This window comes from Polychytrium aggregatum (assembly GCF_025602895.1).
Source record: "Polychytrium aggregatum strain JEL109 chromosome Unknown BJ171scaffold_12, whole genome shotgun sequence".
NCBI lineage: Eukaryota > Fungi > Chytridiomycota > Chytridiomycetes > Polychytriales > Polychytrium > Polychytrium aggregatum.
The window spans coordinates 839,677-861,098 of record NW_026516214.1 but is presented as its reverse complement, the minus strand read 5'-3'; the positions used below and the strand labels follow the sequence as shown (position 1 = coordinate 861,098).

Genomic DNA, 21,422 nt, shown 5'->3' with positions numbered 1-21,422 from the left:
AACGGCCACATTGTGCTGCGTGGTTGAGGGACTTTTGATATTGTATTCGATTCGTTAGGGAGATCTCTATCGGTTGAGGAGCGGGGAAAGCGGACACACGCTTGACGAAGGAATAAAGAAGAAAAAGAGAGAAAAGGAGAGAAAGAAATAAATAGCGAGGAGCTTGAGAGGAAAAGGGGAGGTATGATGTTGGCGGGATTGGAGGAAGACGAGGAGGGGACAGAGTCGAATTCGGCCAAAGAGTTTGTGAATAAATTACTGGAGACCATTAGAGTGCTTGACAGCGAGACAGAGGAGAGGGGGCCGGATGGGAATGGTGTGAGGACAGGACAAAGGCAGTCTCAGACGGTGGGCGACAGAGACACCGCTCCAGGAAACGAAGACGGAGGGAGACACGGCGTAACGGAACTGGCCCGTTGTCCAACATGACAGGCAAGGGAAAGGGAAAGGAAAAGGAAAAAAGGGCGGGAAGGCAACTGTCCGAGGACATGACGACACGGAATAATTAGTGGAATCGGGAGGAGAGAGGCAACCGACGAGAGAGCGAGAGAGAGAAAAAAAAAAAGATCTATAGAATTAGGCAGAACTTGAGGAAACGGACCCATCCGAGAGAGTCGCAAGAGAAAAGCATACGAGGAAGCGAAACGAAGGGAAGCAAAAAGGCAGCTTTTAGCGGGGTATGGGGTGCTTTTGCAGAGTCAGGGAACCATCCATCGGTTAGGGGAGAGGGGAATACGGATGGCTCGCGGAGCGCACGCGAGGACAGAGGGAGACGGACTGTTCATGCGCTTGACGATAGCGAATGCACCTCATCGGCAGATTCAGCCCAGAGCTTTTCGTGGAGGACAAAGTAGTCGACCCACTGGTCGTAGGTGTGTTGGTGGACAAAGAGGCGGTAGTCCAGCGCGAGGCAGAACTCGCGCTCCATCAGGGCGACGGTCTGCTTGGGCAGGCCGGTGACCTTGGACCAGGCAACGTTGACGACAGAGTGATCGTCGTGCAGCTTGTGCGCCACCATCAGGGCAATGACAAACAGATGCGGTTCAGAGCCCTCGGAGATGTAGCGGGTGCGATTCAGGACGATGGACTGAATCAGGGTGATGGCGACGATGACGACAGAGACGGGGATGAACGACGAGGTCGAGACCAAGACGCTGTGGATCAAGTTGGTGGAGTGCTCGAACGACGGCAGCGCGGCTGTGGCTTCGAAGGGCGAGACCGACGTCTGGGGCAGGCGGCCCAAGACATGGTGCAGCAGCACATTGATGAAGGTTGCGAAGCGCTTGGAGGTTTGGATGGGCTTTCGTGGCAGGCTGGCTCGCTTGGAGGTGGCGGAATAGGCCAGGATGGGCGAGGGCGAGCCCATCGACGGCGAAGGGGTGGGCGAGTAGAGCGAGACGGGTGTCGAGTCCATAGCGATAGACGGATAATAGAAGGCGAGGGAGCGAAAAAGAGAGAAAGAGAGAGAGAGAGGCACGGGATGTTGAGGAGGCGCGAAGCACGAGAGAAGCGACGACCAGGGGGAGGCGAGGATGAAAAGCTCGATCGAGATGAGGGATTGCTTCCAAGATATATTAGGCGGATTCGAGAGAGGCTTGGCGAGCTCGGGCGGATCCGAAACAGTGATTATTTGGACAGGGTGAGGTTTTTTCAGCGCATAGTAAGGGCGTCGCGGGGATCGGTGCTCTGGCGAGAAACGCTGGACGAGGGCGGCCCGATTTTCAGGGTGACTTTATATCGCAGCGACAAGGGCTGGGGCAGCACCGGCCCACGGCGCAGGGCCGGCCAAGGACGAAAAGGCATGCGCGCACAGCACGGCCCAGACCGATGCCCCGCGGGACCACACAGAGGGCCAGCCCGGACGCACCGGGCGAGCACAGGGCGCCTGTGGGTCGGCCACGGGGCACAAGCGCCGGTCCGACGGGGTGGTGGTCCACTCGAGGGCCGATTGCGCTGGTCACGACTGACCTTGGGCAGCCCATGGCGAGGGCAGGACAGCGGGGGGGGGGCAGCCCAAGCAGCACAGCCCGAGGGTGGGGGGAAGGCCATGCGCTTGTGCGCGACGCGGGTGCGATGTGACTGTGATTGTGAGGTTGAATATAGCACTGAATATAGCATTGGATATATCGTTGAATATATCGTTGAATATACCGCTGAATATACATTGCTGATTGCCGAGTTGAGAGCTTTGGTTTTTGGGTTTTGGGTTGTCAGGTTGAATTGGATTGTTGACATGTGTCCCGCTGGCTGCTGCGCAGGCGTTGTACAGCCAAGCACTCCAGCACTCAACAGTCAAGCACTCCAGCACTCAACAGCCAAGCAGTCACCCTGTCGTCATCGCTGCGCGGCTGTACCGCGGCAGCCACGCGTCCACCCGCAGGCGCGGTCGGCACGGTCGCACGCTCCGCGCACACACACGCGCACATCCCCCACCGCGCTGATTGGTGCGGGTGCTGGGCCAGCCGGCTCGGCCACGGCCTTGCTGTCGTCTCGACGCCTCCGCGCGTCACGGGGCAGGCGCCGGCTCAAGGGGGCAGGGCGCACCGAGCGGACCAATCCGGCGCGCGCCCGAGATCACACGGCGCCAGTCCCGCGCAGGCCCCATTTTTGGGCCGATCGAAAGATCTGCCGAGCCACTGGTCGCCAGTGGTCCGGGCGTTTGTGCCTGTGCTCATCGGGCTTGGTCTGTGGTTGGGCTCAATATCTTTTGGTTCCTGGGCTTGTGCCTGGTTCGCAAGTGGTGGTGGGGGGGGGTTTGCTGGCCCAGACAGGGGCAAGCGCCGTCTGCTTACCGCGGCGCATGTCCCTTCGTCTTGGCGCATGTTCCGTCGTCTCCATGCATGTCCGCCGTAAGAGTGCATGCTGGCGAGGCATCCGTGTGGGAGACTTTGCTCCAAGCGCCCTTTCCTTTTGTCTGCATGGCCTGCATCGAGAGCCCCATCGTGCATGGAGTGCATGCAGCCAGGCCGGCTCGGGGTGTATGGGCTTCGCGATTCACACCAGGCGCCTCCTTGCTCCTCAGCGACATCCCATCCCGCACGCCCTTGCATCGGCCTCCACGCCCCGCCACCTCAAGGCCCGGCATCAACGACATTGCCTCCCAGGATTGCTCAATCGCGAAGGGAACATGCCGGGGTGGGGAAATGCGCATGGCGGGTGTGGAACTGCCTCTGCGTTTCTCCATCCAGCTCCAGCATCCACCCCGTCCATCCAGCTGCATCCGCTGGGGCGTTCTCAGGACCGTGCCTGCACTGATCCTCGCCAGGGCCCCATGTCGGCCAGCCATCTCCAGCCACCAGAGGCAATCCGGCTGTGCATGTCTGCTGCCTGCCGGCTGTGCTGGCCAGCTGCCTGCAGCCACCAACGACCATGTCGAGAAGAGTCATGCGCGCTGCCACAGCCGACTGAGCTCTGACCTGATCTGGTCATCGGCATCGCCTGTCTTGCCCAGGTGCCATGTCCAGCCCCGAGAGAGCAGACTCGATCGAGGGCAATCCAGAGTGAGCCACCGTCTGCATCCCTCGCTCTTGTCTCGGCGGCCCGCTGCTCGTCTCCAGCCGACTGAATTGCCTGCCTGCACAGTTGCCAGCTGCTCTACAGCGTCCTGAGCGTCCTGAAGTCCCAGCTGGATCGCTGCCAAAAGGACATCGAGACGCTGCAGGATGAGAAGCGCAAGGCCCTCGACAGCCCGTTCGAGTTTGTCGATCAGCTCCTCCACAGGGTCAGTGTGCTCATTGGATCGCCACGGGCTCGGTCGTCTTGATCCAATCCATGTTGTTGGATCCATACTTGCTCATCCCATCGAGCACCACCGGCTGCAGCCTTAGCCCAGCCTTCAAACAACCGAGGCCCCTCGATCGAATATCGGTGCCCAGAATCTGAATGCATCTTCCGCACCTTATCATCCTCGCCCTCCAGAAACCCATGTCGTTTCCGTCGCTGCAGCGCATCGTGGCTGCTCCCGAGATCGACCTCGCTCGCTATGAGCAGCGATCGGGGCCCTCTTCACAAACGCAAGGTGCAGTGACTCTCGCCATCAGCGAGCCCTCACTCTCACACCGTCGCCATCAGCGAGCCCTCACTCTCTCACATCGCGAGCGGAAGCCGACATGATCGTCGCATGATCTGACTTGCCGATCTGCCTACATGCATCCCCAGAGCCGCGCTACCACAATCCTGTGCGGCCCGGCTCCGTGTTCAGACGAGTGCCGTACGGAGTCTTTGACGATGGACTCGCTCGCAGTCTCCAGCCCCAGTCGTTGCAGCATCCTCAATCCGCCGGTCACCCACAGCCGATCTCCACACCCCAGGCCGCACGCCGTCCAGAACGAGAAGAAACTGTCGAAGCCGATATCCGGGTGGGCTGCCTGTCCTGGACCCAATGGCTCGATCTCCGTGATTTGGCCTCCATGACTTGGTCTCCATGACTCGGTCTCCATGGAACGTACTCTATGCAGGCCCACGATCACTGACCTCGCCACCCATCGCAGGCCTGGACAGAGGATGAACAACAGCAACTCGACCACCTGCTACTGATCTATCCCGAAGAACCCGTTGCCAATCATCGTTGGGAGAAAATCGCCAACGCTATGGGCACACGCACTGCCGGACAGGCAAGTCGTCGTTCTGATCACCCATACTGTACTGTGTCGGATCGGCTGGACGATCATCCCGGGGCTGACGGCATCATCGCACAGGTGTGGAGCCGCTATCAAAAGCAAGTCCTCCGTGCGAAAGCTGGTCGGCTGGCAGGCGCTTCCGGCTCGCACAGGACATCGACAAAGGGTCAATGGGCTTCTGCCAAAGACCGGGGCCGAGACTCGGACCCCGACCAAGACGAGATCAGCATCGACCCTGGTCTCAGGAACACCAAGGAGTACAAGGTGAGGCTTGTCTGCATCTCCGTGCCGTGATGCAGATATCGTTTGCAGCTGCAGAACAAGTCCGAGTAGCATCGGGACGGGGCCAGCACCGTGAGCCCGTCGGAATTCGTCGAGCCCCGGATCTCGCTTGCCTTGAGACTGCCCACACGCAGCCTAGACTGCCGTGATTCATAAACTGTTGAATTTCCTCACTTTAGGAGATGCAAAAGCTGAAGCGGATGCTGAAGCGCAAACGGATGCTGCCCAAGGCACATCGCAGCGACCCCGTGCACCATGGATACAAGGTGAGTTGGCGGGCTGAGCACGGATCCCTGTCGTGATATCCCCTGAATGGCATTCTCACAGCAGCTCGATATCGACGCATTGTACTTTGGCTCCAAAGTGCGACTCGTGCGAAGCCGAGCCCATCGTTGGGGTAAGCGTCGTGGCATGCATCTCGAATCAACAGCAGATTGAAAATCGGACAGCCGTCCCATGGATCCAGACGACCACATGGCTGGTCAAATGACGGGCTGGTTGATCGTCACCACCGCCTCCTCGACCCTCAAGGAATTGGAGAGCCTATCCACGCCGTGTCGAAGTGGCGGGCTGAACGCTTGTCTTACTGGTGGTCTCTCCATTCTACCAGGTTCGGTGGAAGTGCAACGACTGTCCGACTGAGGAGCAGGTGGACCTGTGCAACGATTGTGTTGGGCAGCCATTTGAAAACGGTGAGCCTAGGCGTCATGCGAGAGCTGGCTCACTTGTGTCGACCCCATGCGGACGCTTTGGGAGGTGTCAAGCCCTCCTACGATGAACTTGTTGCTGGCATTGTGTCCTGTGGTGCGCACCACTCACTGATGCAAACCCCCCCTGAACTCCGCCGCCGTGACATCCTTGCACATTCCAGACCACCACACCGCGGCCCATACCTTCGAAAAGATCGAGGAAGCAGATTCGGATGAGGACGGGGAGGATGGGGATGCGACTTTTTCGTATCTTGGATTCTGAAAGGCCGAGCCCGAGGCGGAAGCACATCTCATTCCATCTCATCCCATTCCATATCATTATATCATCTCATTATATCATATCACACCGCTTTCCATCATCTCGCATTGCACCGCATCGTCATATCACATCCCATCGCTGCATCAATATCGATTGGGTGGCGAGATCACGACAGGCAAATGTCAGACGGCGCGATTCGGGCAGGGAAGGGGCTGTGCGAGTCGATCCGGCCCATGTTTGTTCTCAAGAATGCTGTATTCGAAACATGCGTGTTGCTGACTGCAGGTACCAAGACCGACAAACCAGCGAGCGAAGATAAGTGGAGGGGGGGGGAGGACTGTGGATCTGCCACACCTTCGATACTAAACTCGACCGTGCGACGCTGCCGCTTCATATATCAGTGCACAAATGCCGCATTCAGTCGGGGGTCGATCGTGGTGAGAAAACTGGAAGGTGAGGGGTGTCCATGTGGGCGGAGGCGGTCAAAGGTAGGGAGGAGGGGGAGTGAGTTGGCATTCGGCTACTTCTTGGCCCAAACAAGAAGGATCCTATCGCTCTATGAAGACGACTGCTCTGATTTCGGGGTGCTATTCTGGAACTCGCTCAGAGCCTTCTCGAAGGCCTCCTTTTCGTAATCCCGGAAGATGTTGGCGTCGTAAGGGTGGTCGTCGTCGGCAAAGACAAACAGCCGCTTGAACTGATGCGGACGCAGTCTGTTCTTGGGCAGCATGCCGTAGATCGCTTTCTTCAGTGGCTATCAATGTCGATCGCGATGCAAGAGAGGAAGAGCGATTCAGAGGGAGAGATCGGGGTGTGTCAGCGACACCCCGATGGAGGTTCAAGGAATCGATACCGAAACGAAGAGCGTTAGCATGACCCGCTTTTCTGTGCTGGCAGGACGACATCCGCAAGAAACACACAAGCGAGGTCGCCGCGCCAGCAAAGTCAAGCCAGCGGGGCCATATCATCGAAGGCATTCGTGGGACAGGGCGCTGCGCTACATACGCCGTTGGGGTGGTCGGCAGAAAAGTCCTTGTAGCTCTTGGTCGTCACGCCTCCAGGGTGTCCGCTGTGCCAAAAGTACGTCTTGGTTTCTCGCTTGTTGCCGGCCAGCTCGATGTGGCGGGCGTTAACCACAACTACATAGTCTCCGCTATCGACTACAGCGCCAACCGATACATGGTCGATGCAGTGGGAGTGGGAAGGAGACAATTAGCGCAATGGCCTCAGAGGAGTGTGTGAGATCATGTCTGGCCAATACCGTGGACAACGGACGCTGCTGTTGCTCGGGCCGTCGATGCCGCAACGTCGGCTTTCAAATGCCATCGACGGATGTGCTGGACGCACCTGCAGGATCATAGAAGGGCTTGTACTTTCCGCGAAGCGCGATCGAGATTCTCTGTGCGATTCGGCCGAGGCCCTTTCCCTTGGCATCCACCAGGTGCCATACCCGGGCATGAGTGAGCGCCGCCTTGATTCCGTTTGTTCCGAGTGATGCCGTGCAGAGAGCCATGACCCGCAGAGGCGTCGATTCAGCCGAGTTGGTATGAATAAGCTCATTGTCCAGCGAGTTCCTCGAGACGCTTGTGCACGCGGAGCAGAACGCAGCTGAAAGTGAGGCCAGGATTGCAAACAGACAATCCACTCTCACCTTTCCTTGACTGAGGGACATGATCTCGATAGTGCAAGTGAGCTCTGGTGGACCAGACGGAAACGGCAGACGAGGGAACGAACAAAAGTAAACATCCGCACAACTGCGTCACGGCTTTGGACGGCATTCCGGCTGTTCTCCCGCCCTCACATGCTCGCTCATCCATCAATAGGCCGTCACGATCGACGATGGTGCCTGCGCATGTCATCCTCGGCCGCCCGTCTTGATCGATCGGCAGATCATGGTGGTGCAAATCCGAGCTCGTTTCGTCGGGTTTGGCATCCTTGTCGAAGCTTGGTCCAGCAGCCGTCTCCTCATCGCTTCTGCTGGACGGAGTTTAGACGCCCCAATGCAGACAGGGCGACTTACTCTGGGATGCGAGGCGTGATCGTGGTTCCGATCGTGCTGTCAGGAAGCAGGGCGAGTCGAGCAGGCAAATGGGCAGGCAAAACCGGATGGCAAAAAAAATCCAAAAGCCAGCCAGAATGAGCGAGACGCGGGAGCATGGCGAGAGCACAGAGAGAGCATGGCGAGACGGGCGAGAGCGGTGCTGCGCTTGACTCCAGCCAGCCAGCCAGCCAATCATCGCGGGGGGCAGGCTCCTCCCGGTTTACAGATGGATGTTGAGTTCCAGCGTTTCCACAATGAAATGGGACACCCCGTTGAGCCATGACAGTGCTTTTTCTGTGACCTGAATACACCACCCACTCATCGCAATCATGGCCAAACACAGCACCCTCGATTTCCGCATCGCTGCACTGCGACCGGTGGTCTTCACTCGGAGGCTGCCAAAGTGATCTGCTCTATTTCTTATGGCATAGTTAGACGCATGCCATCGCATACTGCGCTGACAAATAGGTTGTGGGCAGGTGTCCCATTTCCCCCCTGAATACAGTATACAGTCAATTCCGTGACACCCAAGCTTTACTCAGATTCGCAGCGACAAGCAGCAACAATGAGAAGGAGGGGGGGGCGACTGAGACGTGAGGTGGGATCGACCAAGGACGCTATGTATACAATTGCAAAACTTGTAACTGGCCGGGGCCATGAGGGATGGGGGAGCGGAAGGAAACGCACCGGCGGACCAAAGCCATGCGGGCGCCACCTGCATCGTCGCTGCTGCTATCGTCGTTGTCGCTGCTCGTTGAGGAGGGAGGAGAGCAAGTAATCCAGAACGGGTGTTTCGCATGCCCGCATGTGCAGCGGGATGGGGCTGAAGTCGCTCGCGAGTCTTGCCATTCAGCGACTGTCTCGGCGGGCGATAGGCTTGCTGAGGAATTCAACACCCAGACGGGAGGGATATTGTTTGGCCCAGAGGTGTTCACTGGTCGCCCTTGCCGATGCCGCTCCAGATGCACCACTTCTTGAGGATCTGCCCAGCCAACTTGACGGGTTCGCCTGTGAAGGTCGAGCTTCCTATCCGATAGAGGAGGTCGAACTGTTTGCCGTCCATCCAGCTCTCGGCATACTTTTTGGCGAAATTGGCATGAGGACGGAATATCCGGCCAATATACTTTTGTGCTGCAAACGGAAAGGAAGCGTACGGACAATGAGACGACAGCGACTGAGCAGAGTGGGCACCCAAGCCGCCTTCCTCCAGTCCACACGAAACCGTGCTCGCCAGCGGAGCGAGGGTTGCTTACAGTCGTCGCCCAATCGGACACACTCCGAAACGATATCGACTTCCATGCTGAAACCAGGAAAGCAAGCACAAATGTCAGTATTTGTCTGCACCGCACATGCTCTATCCGACGCGAGGCAAGTCGCTCCTCGACATTTGAGCATGCAGTGGGGCGGCGCGTGAACGGATGAGAGATAGGCATGATGATAGCGGGGAGGAAACATGATAACAAGGATGATAAGAAACATGCCACTGGCTTACTATGGGAGCTCGGATGTGCCGTTGTCCGGCAACGGGCCGGATCTTGTCGAGAACGAAATCGAGGGCGGCTCGGTCGCGGATGATGAGGCAGGCGGCGAGGCCGGCGAGGCCGTTGATGAATTGCTGTCTGTGACATTCGTTGGTTCCATCGCTGCCATGGCGGGCAGGGCGGAACAGGGTGGGTGTATGAGAAGATGTATGGGAGGGGCGTGAGACCCATGTGAAATACCCTGGACAGCCCGGCCATGCGCAAGGCTGGGGGGGGGAGCTTCCTCACCTCGAATGTGCTTGGCCACCTCGTAAAAGTCATCTGAGTATTTGATGATGAGATGACCTTGCTGTTTGTCGTGGGGACAGGAGGGACGGATGTTAGCTCAACTCGGCTCGGCTAGAGACGAGTACCCATTACGGGTCTCCTCTGACCAACCCAGGCCAGTCACCATCAAAGCCGAAAACGCCGCCAAAAAAGAGTGCGCCTCGACTCTCTGTGGACATATCAGCGTACCGAATCCGTCTTGGACGGCAAATCCATTGCCTTTTTCGTAAAGCAGACGAGCTGAGTCCGGGGATCGATGTGATGTTCCCGACCCTCGATCGTCTGCTTAAAATACACAAAACAGATCTCGTCCCAGTGCTCGGTCCGCTTGGCCTGGGTATGGAGCGACTCTAGGAAAAAGGTTCGCATGGCAACGGGGTCGGGGTGCTCAGGATGGGGAGTGGGCGGCGGCGCCGATTGCTGCTGCTGCTGCTGCTGCTGCTGCTGCTGCTGCTGGTGCTGCTGCTGCTGCTGCTGGTGCTGGTGTTGTTGCTGTTGGATGGGGCGGAAGCCTGGGGCCGATGGAGCTGAGGCGGGATTCGAGGTAGCCTCGGCGGAGATGCCGGAGTTCGATGGGTCCGACGAGTTCATCGATGCGGGGCAAAGAACGGATGCAGGAGGAGGACGAGGCGATGGCTGGACGGCAGACAAAACGGCCTGGTGAGATGGGCTGGCTGGGGTGTGGAAGACTCAAATCATCATCAGGCCAGACCAGACAACAGCGGACCGTGAGGGCTGGGGCTGAGGCTGAGACTGCGGCTGGCGAGTCAGAAACCCTAGACCTGCTGACTGCGCATGTGGCCTTGGCGGAGGTATTTTTGGCTTTGCCCGATTTGGGGGCGCTTGCTCATTGTGCAAACAATGGGCGATCGGAGATGCCAATTCTGGCCGGCAAAGACGAGCATTGTTCAGTGGTGCTCAGCACCGCAGAGCACCGCAGAGCACCGCAGAGCACCGCAGAGCACCGCAGAGCACCTCCACTGGGTCCATGGACGTGCTGTCAAGTCAACTGGAGCAAGTTGTATATTGGTGCGACGGTCGGCAACGATAGATGGCGAGACCCGCACAGGGGTAGATATGCGTGGACAGCAGACATGTACAAAACTCGGAGTAGGCTCGAAATGAAGGACAGGTGTGGTGGCGGAGGGGCACAGTTGCCTGGGATGTCTGCGGCTAGAACGCGGCGGTTGTGCAGACGGTGATGGTGATGGCGATGGTGATGGTGAAGGCGATGGTGATGAGCATGATGATGAGCATGTCGATGCAAAGGAAAACTGCCCTGCAAGGAGCAGAGCGGAGTGGATGGCGGTGCAGACTGTCGCTGCTCAGATGCAGTTCACAGCCAGGCCATAGAAGCAGATGCACAAATCGAGTAGGCGGGCGCCGCCGAGTCGATGATGGCAGTAAGCCAGAGGCAGTTTAGTTTATGCCTCAGCAATGATGACGGTGTCGTCCTTGACGGCATCGGGCTTGGCCTTGAATTCCTGGCGGTACTGCTTGACGCCGAGAGACAGAAGGAAAGCCAGGCCGGCAAAGGGAATGACACACCTCATCGCATACGAGTCGGCCTCGACAAAGACATGGACGATCGTGGCGATGGTGCTGGCAGGAAGACCAGGGATCTGGTAGATGGCCGTGGGCGACTGCACCACAGTGTCGACGAGAGCCTGGGGCAGCGACGCGGCAGTCAGACCTGATCTCATCTGGTTGTTGAAGATAGCGCCGATGATGGCGAGACCGAGGCATCTGGAGAGCAACAGGACAAGAGTCAGCGAGGTCTTGCAGCGTGCAAGTAGTGCTCCAAAGCAAGGTCGTGCTGCCGCCCCAAGGCGAGGGCAAGACCCCGATTGGAACGGCTGCATTCAAAAACAAAGTGCATCTGGCGAGTCCCACAGCGAGATCAGGCTGCTCAACTCACCCTCCCAAGGTCTGTCCAAAGTTGGTCAGAGCCGTGGCAACAGCAATGTGGGCACGATCCACACTGGCTTGAACACCGATGATGCGCATCTGGATGACGAGACCAATGCCGCAGCCACAGACGACCAGGAAGCCGATGCGGGGGCCCGAGCCGGAGCTTTCGTCAAAGAGAGACACCAGATAGGCGCCAACGCCAAGGAGGACGAAGCCGACGTAGTAGAAGACGGTGTATGTGCCCGTTCGGGACACAATGAGGCCTAAAATCAAAGGCAGAGACACAGCCAGGATTAGACGGGGGTGCATCACGTCGCATCGATCCAGCCGCGTATACTGCACAGATCACACCAACAGAGTCAAGTGCAGGTAAGCTTACCACTAGCAATACTGCAGAAGACGACACAAAGCACAAGCGGGATCTGAGCAATGCCGGCCTGGGTGGCGGTCTGGCCGTACACGATTTGGAAGAACACCGGAATGTAGAAACTCAACGAGATGAAGGCCGCGCCGAGCAGGGCCGACATCAGGATGATGATGGGAACGCTTCTGTTCATGAAGACACTGGCCGGGATGATAGGCTCGGCGGCAAACTTGAGCTCAATCAGAACGAACGCGATCGCCAGGACACCGCCAACAATGAAGAGAGCGATGGTTTGCGGGGCATTCCAGGCCCACTCGGTTCCGCCAGACTGCACGGGCAGCAGGATGCAGACAACGGCGCCGATGAGCACGACGGAGCCGAGGAAGTCAATACGCTTGATCTTCTCGCGAACAGAGCCGAGCGATGCGGGCATGTTGAGGAAGAGGAGAACAACAATGATGGTGACGAAGCCGAGGGGAAGGTTGATGTAGAAGCACCATCGCCACGAGAGATGGTCGGTGACTGGAGAACAGAAATCAGGCGGGGTTCAGAAAAGGGCGCAAAATATCAACAAAGCTGCGGGCTGCCATCGACCCAACAGCCAGCAGCCAGTAGCCAGCAGAGTGTACCACGGGGTGGGATTCGCTGCCATGACAGCGCTGGTGATTGGACAAGCCACTCACGAATGCCCGACCCAACCGCTACGATAAGCAGACGAACAAACAAGCAGCGCACAACAGATACTCACAAGCACCACCAACAAGCGGACCAACGACTGAAGCCAAGCCGAAGCAGGCGCCGATGATGCCCTGGAACTTGCCGCGGTCCTTGAACTCGACGAGATCAGCAATGATAATCAGGACCAAGCTGAAGATGCCACCGCCGCCAACACCGGCAACGGCACGTCCGATGATCAGCATGTCCATTGACTGTGCGGAAGAAACAGACCGATCCAGATGAATGAGCCATGTGAGTGTCAGTATGTGCTGGCCCGTCCAATCCAGTCCAATCCAGTCCAAGTCCAATCACATCCGGGATAGAGCCTAAGGAATGCGATTAGCCCGAGACACATACCACTGCCGCGCCACAGATGGCACTTCCAACTTCAAAGGTGGTGATGGCAAACATGAAGGTCATCTTGCGGCCAAAGATGTCGGCAAGCTTGCCGTAGATGGGCGAGAAGGCGGCGGTGGTGAGGAGGAAGGCTGTGCCGATCCACGGGACACGCTCAAAATCCTGAAACTCCAGTCCGATCTTGGGAATGGCAGTGGCGACAATGGTCTGGTCCAGGGCAGCCAAGAAGATGGACAGTGCCAGGCTGGTTATGCGAGACAGCGGCTGGTGGTCAGTGGCCGGAATGCGAGTGCGCCACACTGGTTGCAACAGACAGTGGTTCGCTTGGTGGGGGCTGAGTAGCGGCCCTGAGGTCTCTCTCGTTGGGTGGGATGCAGGCGACAAGTGCACACGTACCCGACGAAAATCAGGGCAAAGCGGATGCCCGTGATGGGGGCAGCCTTGGAGGTATCCGAGGGAGGCGACATTGCGGCGCTAACTTGATGCGATGAGAAGCTGCAGGAGGACGCAGAAGCAGATGAGATGGGCGAAGATGGCCGAGGGCGTGGACGGGAGGATTGAACGGCGGGAATGCACCAGGCGGCAGTCGAGACCGCCGCGCCGTGGAAACATCCACATACCTGGGCGGATGTTGTGCACTCAGAGGCGGGTTTGTTTGTGGACGATGCGATCAAGCCGAGAGGACAGGCCCGGGGGTCGCAGGATGAGCAGATGCGAGATTGCCTTGGCGACGAAGGAAGCTGCTGGCCCTGGCCACGCTATATACCCGCGAAGCCGGCGTGCCGCAGCGGCCCCGAAAAAATGTCCAGTGCAGGCAGATTTCTAATTCGCGACTTGCTCCAGCAAGGGCATCCGCCCTCAAGGGATTGGGATTCTCCGCGACTGGGCAGCACGCGGCTGTGTGCGCAGCTGCGTGCGATCCCGCCATTGGGGGGGGTCCACTGGCGCGACATGGCCACGTCTCCGAAGAGCGTTGCGCCAGCCGGTGCCCATGGCGATGCTGCTCGGGCGGTGCTGGTCAAGGGCTTGTTCGATCCCTGGTCGCCTGCGGATCTGCTGCGATAGCCTGGGCGATCCATCCACACTGCATCCTTGCTGCATCCTCGCTGCATCCGAACTGCATCCACATTGCATATCGCCTCTGCTTGGCTTCGGGCCAGCACCGTCTGCTGGGCGGCACCACCTGCCGATGTGGCAATAGCAGCGACACAGAGGGTTCTGCTTGCTGCCGGCTGCTCGGCCAGGCAGATCCTGAGAACAAGCCGTTCGACAAAGCGAGCTTCCAAGCGGGCTGTTTGGCGCTTGCGTGTGGCTGCCGAGCCGCCACAGACAACGTGCTTGCCTCCATCCAGGGCCTTGTTGCGCCCACGGCGCTTGGCCTCGATTGGCCTGCGTTCCGCATTCTTGGCAGGCACCGCCTGGTTGCCCTCTCCCCCAACACAGCTTGCTGCATACGTGGCCGAGCCCCCGCAGGTCGGTTGCGGCTGGGCATTCGCACCCGCCCAGCTGTGCCTTCCTCTGCCGACGGGCTGAGTGCAAGTGTATGTGGCGACGCTCGTGCTGGGCTTCCCATCAACCGTGGGAACGGGCCGCGCCGAACAGACCATGGCTGCGCGTGGGTCGGCCATAACTAATCTTGCATCGCCGTCGGTGGTGATGACGAACACCTGTATTGCGCGGATATCCCGACCACTCAGATCTCCAGGTGGATGTCAGCGCAGCACACGCCCTCGACCGACATGATGTTCTCGCGCACCTTCTTGGCAATCTCGGAGGCCTCTGCCACCGTCGTCGCGTTATCGATCAGCTCGAGGTCGGCGTGGACCTGGATGCCCTCGCCGAGATAGTGGAGCGTCAGATGCGTAATCTTCGAGACCTGGTCGGCGACGCCCCGCAGTGCGATTTCATGGATGCGCCTCTCGATGTCCGAAGTCGACTCGGTCGTGGCGACGGCGGGGTGGACGTGGCTGTGCTTGGAGCAGTCGACATGGATGAGCACCTGAGTGTGTGTTTGGTTGGAAAAAGCGACAGATGAGACTACTAGGACTTGGCGAAATGTCCAAGCCCACAGCTACCCTGGACACACGGCTCGATAGCCACACGGATGCATCGGCAACGCACCTCGCTGATATCCTCGACGTCCTTCGTGATTTGGTGTCTCACGTTCTCGGCAATCTAGAGTAACAAGTCGACGAGCGCCTTAGTAAATACATCAGCGAGTCCAGCAGTGCGCACACCACATTGCAGCAGAGTGTGCTTCGTCGCACCGCGCTGAGCATGAGGCTTCTTGGCAGTACTCGAGATAGCGTCCTTGCGGCCATGACCAGGTGGCTGCTCAGGACCGTCGTAATTCGTGCAAACGCTAGCCGCAGTCGACGGTATTGCTCGATGCGCAACAACCCACCTGATGAGCAGTCGAGACGCTAATGTGAGGATTAACTTGCAACTGCAGGTCCACGAGGTTGTATGGCCCCATCTTGCGGCCCCTGAGCGAGCCGTACGAGACAATGTTTGAGTCCCTGACCTGCAAACGAATATAGGCGTGGTAAGCAGGGTCACTGTGCTGGAGGAAATCGCGGCCTTTCAAGCAGCCGATACCGAGAGTTCATATCGGATCGGATGATATTCCATGCATCATACAACTCTTCACATCGGAACGCATAGGGCATGGCCAAATGCCCGCTCTGTGTCCAGATACACCCGTTGCAGACTGCAGAGCCGAGAGGGTCCGTTTCGTGCTCCTGCCCTGCCCAGACTCCATCTGAGAGGCCTGGGTCCAGCAATGTCTGCGTGCTTGACTTACCATAGTATCGTGGAGTGATGCTCGGACTTGGTGGAGCGTCGTTGGCGGAACAGACGCATCAATCAGTTCCCAGAACGCTGGAACACCGGAATCGATGCCGGCCTTCAAGATCATGCCTAGAACAACGCCGCATCATCCAGACGCAGTGTCAGAGAACCAAGTCAGCGAACCAAGTCAGCGAACCAAGTCAGCGAACCAAGTCAGCGAACCAAGCCAATGACTGAACTTCCATGTTGCGACCACGTCGCATGATTCCTCGGCTCGGAGCGGCAGTGGCCATACCTGAGAGCAAAATACCGCCGATAGGGTCGAGCAGCGGAAACCCAAGGGCAGCGCCACCAACGCCGACCAGGGCAACAACCGAAGATCCAGCGTCGCTTCGGTGGTGCCAGGCGTTGGCCATGAGAACGTCGCTCTTGGCTTTGCGGGCGGCGCGGACGGTCAAGTGGTAGAGTGCTTCTTTTCCAAAGATGCCGAGGCCAACGATCAGGAGCGCCAGCGGCGACATTTCAATCAGTCTGGAGCGGATGAGTGACTCGGCATCGGACTCATCGTCACCGGCTTTGTTTTGGTTGCTGGCGTCGTCATTGTGGCCCTGGGTCCTGCCATTTGCCTCGGATGTGTCCTGTCGCTGGGTCAAGCTCGTCGAGAGCAAGTCATACGAATGCCATCCGACCCCAACGCCCGCTGCAATCAGGATGCCGGCTACGACGAGCGACCCGACCGACTCGAGCTTGCCATATCCGTACGGAAAGTTGCTGTCGGGCTTGGTCCGTGCTCGACGGAACGAGTAGAGCGTCACGAAATCGGCAACTAGGTCGGATGCGCTGTGGAGAGCTGGCCATAGCACCGCGATGCTGATCAGGAACAGCCTCGTTGCTGGATGCTATTACCACTACCACTGCAGAGACTACCACTGCCGAGACATCACGGCGCAAGATATCCTCACCGTCAGCAAGCAGTGATGCCGAGTTCCACATGACACCGGCCGCGCCCTTGATTCCGGTGAGCCCGACATTCGAGATCAATCTGAAAGCAGCAAAGCATCGTGAGTGACTTGCGCGGCTATCGAGCGCTGTATTCAACTGCGGCCTGTAGCTCTGGCATCCCAAGGTCGATACTGCAGGCTGTATCAAGTCGCCTCGGCCAGCGAATACCGCCTGTGACTGCGGAGGGCCAACTCATCCAGCGGCGACCCGACCGGCAGTGTACTCCAAGAGGCCATCGACTATGCATTCCACCAACGCAGCCGAGCGACCGAGTTATCCAACAGGACAAGCATGACCTACCCGACGATGGTGATCCAGTGTCCTGCAGTATCGAGACGTCCGGTTGGGCGGCATCGAGACGCATGAGTCACAATGAGCAGAGCCAACCAGCAGGAATCCCTCGTGGCCGCCGGCCCAGCTGTCCGCATCCACGGCCTCGGCCCGCTCACCTTCCTGTGTCGAATCGTGAAGACCATGGTGGTGGTGATGGTGGTGATGGCCGCCACTGTGGGTGTGGCTGCCGGCATGATCCGCTTGGTGCTGGGCAGGAGGCAACCGATGCAAATGGCTGTGGTCGTCGTTGTGTTGCTGCGTCAAAGGCTCGCCGCCTGTGCTCTTCAGCCGATGCGACCGAGGTGCCAGCCGAGAGACGGGCCACCGGTGCTGGGGTCTAGTGCGGTCTGGCGACACAGATGAGGTTGCTGGGCTGTTGCTGTAGGCAGTGGCTCTGGGGGATGAGGCGGTCGAGATTGAAACCAACACTGTTGGCGTGGTCGAGAGAAAGCGAGCATCCGAGCAGAAGACGAGCCCGCGGGGTGCTCGGAGCGGGGTGCAGAGTGCGAGGGTGCTCATCGCAGCCAAGACGATCGCTCGCAGAAGAGTCGATCGGTGGAGAAGGACGACAGGCAGATGCGTGGGAGGGAGAGGGAGATTGAGCCCAGAGACAGATCAGGCGAGTCTGGCGACCGAAGGCTGGCGATTGAAGCGTGTGCTTGGCAACCCTGCCCAAACTTTCGCACGGTCTGGGCATCTGCTGCCATGGCGGTGTGCCGAGTTACTGCAGACGAGGCTCCTGGGCATCGGAGCATCGGGATCGTCGCTCCAACCCGCTGCTCAGGGCCGTGGCGAGCGGCTCGCTGTTCTGACAGCGCCAACGCAGGGCAAATATCGCCCCGATGCCGATGCAGAAAGTGGGCCGAGTTGCTCGGGCATGACCAAGAACGCTCTCATCGACCAATCAACCACCCGATGACTTGCTGAGCTCACTTCTATTGCATCGTATGCTCTTTGCTCGCCATCCGCGGCCGCATCCCGCTGTTCTTCTCCCCCAGAATCGCCAGCTCACGGGCGACCCCCGCCTCGTCCTCATCCACGCCTGCTCCGCAACAGCATGGAGGCTCTCGATTCCGAAAGCGAGGCCATAGTCGAGAACGAGCTTGCCGCCGCAGACGACAACGATGGTGACGGCGACGACGAGGTTGGGGGCGTGTGTCGTGCTGCTGCTCCGACCAGCGATTGCGGTTGCATGACGCACGGTCGGCCGTGATGCAGAGTTTGCATGCATCCCCGATGCTGCTGCACAGGACGTATGCAACTTTCGCGGAAATCTAATCTTTGATTTTGTTCTGTAGTCCGCTGTCGAGACGCATCTGAACGACGGATTTGAGGAGCTAGAGAAGACAATCCGCCAGTCGCTTGGGAACCTTGACGACAGCACACACCCAAGCGATGCTGCAGTCGCCGATGGTGCCAATGCCGATGGCGACGCGAACCTCGAGACAGAGCGAATCGTCTCTATGCCACCCGATGCTCCATCGCTCGAGCCTCCCGCATCGTGGACCGAGCCAAGTCAGAGTTCGAAGGACGAGGTGAGCTGTTTACGCGGACTTTACAGCCGAGGGACGTCCGTCGATCTCGGGCAGCAGTGGGCCATGCATCTGGGGGGAATATCGAGCGCTCATGACTCGGAGCAGACTCTGAATTGCCTTGGCTGGAAACAAGTTCTTGCTGCTGACTCGAAGCAAATTGCGCGGCAGACTGAACTGGAGCTGTCGGAACTGGTGCGGTCAATCCAAACCCGCATGAGCGAGCGTGGTATCTTGGTTCAAGAGGTACTTCGAAGTGATCCTGCCGACCAGCCCGACTTGCTTCCCACCGACACGGCGTCCAGAGAAGTTCAAATAGCCACAGGCGACACAAGATCCTTCAGCGGGTACAATGCGGAGAGAAAAGATACTTCCGACTCGACAACGCAACGAGCAACCGACCCGACGCCGCCCCGAGCAGAGAGCACCGCATCCCAGACGCACTCCATAGCGACTTCCGCTCTCATACTCGACGACCTTGCAAACGAATCCCATCCAGGATCGTCCGCGATGGCTTCCAGTGAGACTCTCGCCTCGAGTTTAAATCAATCTCGCCCGGACGGGCTCTGGGACAGCAAGACTGTGATGGGAGCATCGGCACCCATGCCTCCCAGCCGCGAGTCCGAATCGCGAATGTCGACGGCAACCGACCTCGACCGGAGCGGCTCCGTGACCTCCGGGGCAGAGAAAGAGCATCGAATGCCGAAGGCTGTTCATAGCGGCGTCGCTGCAGCGGCCAAGTCAGACCCTCGGCTGTGTATCTCACCAGCGCATTCTCCGCGACCATCTTCGGCTGGTGTGGGGCATATTCCAGCCTCTGCTTCACCCAGGCCGTCATCTGCAGCTTCACCAAGACCGTCCTCTGCGGCTTCGCCAAGACCATCTTCTGCAATGTCTCCAAGGGTGTCGATCTCCTCAACAGCAAAGCTTCCGCGCGTCATCGCTCACGAAGCCAAGTCACAGAGCATACATGCATCGGTGTCCCTGGCGGTCACCATCGGTACCGCACACTACACGAGCTCCCCCGATATGCAGCTACCGGCCCCAGCTCCGAGAGCCGGCTCACCTCTGCGGCCGCATATTCGTAATTTGGGCAGCGAGTTGAACCCCCAAGGCTCCAGCAGCCTGATCACGGCGAGCACCATTGTGCGCGAAGTCAACGAGAGCATTGCCCAGTCGAGTCTATCGGACCTGATGGGAGGATCACTCGAGCCTGGACTTGACGGGCCTGGGTCACAGATTGCTATCAAGGAAGCAGACTCGGAGGCACTTGAGAGGTGAGCGGCTTCATATCTGAATGTCGATCGGGTCATACCACGTGGGAAGCAGGTCCAAGCACACAGCTGCATGTGTCGATGAGCACGAGCGCCATTCACTCTGCGAACAATATCAGGAGCTGCGAGACTCAGGCGTCTGGTCAGGCATATTCAGATACGGCCCGGCACCGACACCTTGGATAAGACAGCCCGTCGGCGCCGTTTGCACCATCCACTACTTCATCTCGACCGAGCGGGCTTCCAACTTGATCGATAGCTCCCTATCCTGAGCCCGACGCTGCTATTGTCCTCTGCATGTTGACAACGCAGTGCCTGTTCGAATTTTGATCCGTTGCATTCTTTTTTTAACGCTCAGTGCAATCAAGAAGGTCGAATTTGACTTGGGACTGGTAAGCTTCTTGGAACGACTCTCGGAATACAGCCGCGATTGCGGCAGCTGGTTGCTCAAGTGTATCCGCCCTCACTGATGCTTCGTTTTGAACCGGATACAGAAAGCCAAGGAAAACGAGGAAATCGACGCCCTCCTCCTTAAGGAACAGCAGGCCCTTGATGAAAAGATCAAGTAGGTGGATGTTTTGGTCCTCTGGATGGCAGCAGGTCGATACGCCAGGCTCTGAATGGCCGCGCCGCGGCCTGATGCTGGTCAGCCGGGCGACACTGCTCACTCAATCCTCTCTAGACAGATCGACAGCACAGTTGCGAAGGAGGAGAATGAGCTCAAGAACCTCGAAAAGGAGCGCCGCAAGTCGATGCGGAGAGTCAGCTATGTCTACAAGAGCCTGAGCCGTCCGACAACTCAGCTGACCCGTCATCCCAGCGCACTGCGACGCACCAGCACGTTCAGAGGACCCGTCAATGTCAGCTCACATAGTTCTGAGGATCTGCCGGCGCTCGAAGGCAAGCCGATTTCGCCCATTCGGAACAAGACTCAAACGAATGGACGCACCTTGTCAAACGAAGAGATTGCCCGACCCGCCAGCGCAGCACAAACGGAAGCACAGGGTGCCGAGGGCATCAACGAAGACGAAGACGAAGCCGAGAGCGCGGACAACGCCGAAAGCACTCCCGCAATGTGGCCCCCTCCCGTAGCACCGTTTCCTGTCATGTCCCCTCAGTCAAGAGGCGGACGGCTGATGACTCCGTCTGATGAGTTTGGAGAGCTGACGCCACAGGAATCTGATTTCCTTAGGCGGCTCCAGCTCGAGGAGCGGTCCCAGCAGAACGAACTAGACGACATAGTCCTGCAGCAAAAGAAAGAGGCCGAGATCCAATCCAATCTGACCTACAAACTCGATTCCATCCGAGCCAAAGTGAGCATTCAGCAGCGGCTCGTGCGCACAACGAGAGCAAAGGCGCGCGAGCTGGCCGAGCAATACCGGCACTTGCTGCAGTCCATCACCGGCACCGACAAGACGGCCTT

At 58.5% G+C, this 21,422-nt stretch overlaps 6 protein-coding genes across 6 annotated transcripts; 1 reads left to right on the top strand and 5 right to left on the bottom strand.

Moving 5' to 3' along the window:
- Positions 1-829: 829 nt before the first annotated feature.
- Positions 830-1,225, bottom strand: BJ171DRAFT_402419 (uncharacterized protein; the record flags this gene model as incomplete). Its single annotated transcript, XM_053107218.1, has 1 exon — positions 830-1,225. A coding segment is annotated over one exon (396 nt), but the record flags the coding sequence as incomplete, so codon positions are not given.
- Positions 1,226-3,356: 2,131 nt separating this feature from the next.
- Positions 3,357-5,961, top strand: BJ171DRAFT_43263 (uncharacterized protein). Its single transcript, XM_053107918.1, has 10 exons — positions 3,357-3,500; positions 3,583-3,721; positions 3,919-4,018; positions 4,159-4,358; positions 4,491-4,613; positions 4,698-4,883; positions 5,081-5,167; positions 5,266-5,298; positions 5,512-5,593; positions 5,773-5,961. Exons 1-10 carry the CDS (start codon positions 3,457-3,459, stop codon positions 5,871-5,873), a joined length of 1,095 nt encoding a protein of 364 aa, XP_052968294.1. The 5' UTR covers positions 3,357-3,456; the 3' UTR covers positions 5,874-5,961.
- Positions 5,962-6,094: 133 nt separating this feature from the next.
- On the bottom strand, positions 6,095-7,952 carry BJ171DRAFT_499115 (ribosomal protein L13 domain-containing protein). Its single transcript, XM_053110443.1, has 5 exons — positions 7,891-7,952; positions 7,522-7,565; positions 7,218-7,341; positions 6,876-7,030; positions 6,095-6,624 (listed from the first exon to the last, which is right to left on the bottom strand). The coding sequence occupies exons 2-5, from the start codon at positions 7,540-7,542 to the stop codon at positions 6,427-6,429; spliced, it is 498 nt and encodes a 165-aa protein (XP_052968293.1). The 5' UTR covers positions 7,543-7,565; positions 7,891-7,952; the 3' UTR covers positions 6,095-6,426.
- An 813-nt stretch (positions 7,953-8,765) lies between these two features.
- On the bottom strand, positions 8,766-10,391 carry BJ171DRAFT_43250 (uncharacterized protein). Its single transcript, XM_053107912.1, has 5 exons — positions 9,909-10,391; positions 9,681-9,741; positions 9,404-9,554; positions 9,165-9,211; positions 8,766-9,042 (listed from the first exon to the last, which is right to left on the bottom strand). The coding sequence occupies exons 1-5, from the start codon at positions 10,308-10,310 to the stop codon at positions 8,843-8,845; spliced, it is 861 nt and encodes a 286-aa protein (XP_052968292.1). The 5' UTR covers positions 10,311-10,391; the 3' UTR covers positions 8,766-8,842.
- A 336-nt stretch (positions 10,392-10,727) lies between these two features.
- On the bottom strand, positions 10,728-13,784 carry BJ171DRAFT_457811 (major facilitator superfamily domain-containing protein). Its single transcript, XM_053108361.1, has 7 exons — positions 13,689-13,784; positions 13,465-13,563; positions 13,069-13,312; positions 12,743-12,923; positions 12,010-12,516; positions 11,638-11,893; positions 10,728-11,465 (listed from the first exon to the last, which is right to left on the bottom strand). The coding sequence occupies exons 2-7, from the start codon at positions 13,533-13,535 to the stop codon at positions 11,144-11,146; spliced, it is 1,581 nt and encodes a 526-aa protein (XP_052968291.1). The 5' UTR covers positions 13,536-13,563; positions 13,689-13,784; the 3' UTR covers positions 10,728-11,143.
- Positions 13,785-14,703: 919 nt separating this feature from the next.
- Positions 14,704-17,827, bottom strand: BJ171DRAFT_499111 (cation efflux family-domain-containing protein). Its single transcript, XM_053110442.1, has 8 exons — positions 17,310-17,827; positions 17,161-17,182; positions 16,821-16,900; positions 16,154-16,708; positions 15,872-15,987; positions 15,473-15,592; positions 15,190-15,243; positions 14,704-15,067 (listed from the first exon to the last, which is right to left on the bottom strand). The coding sequence occupies exons 1-8, from the start codon at positions 17,710-17,712 to the stop codon at positions 14,762-14,764; spliced, it is 1,656 nt and encodes a 551-aa protein (XP_052968290.1). The 5' UTR covers positions 17,713-17,827; the 3' UTR covers positions 14,704-14,761.
- Positions 17,828-21,422: the final 3,595 nt, after the last annotated feature.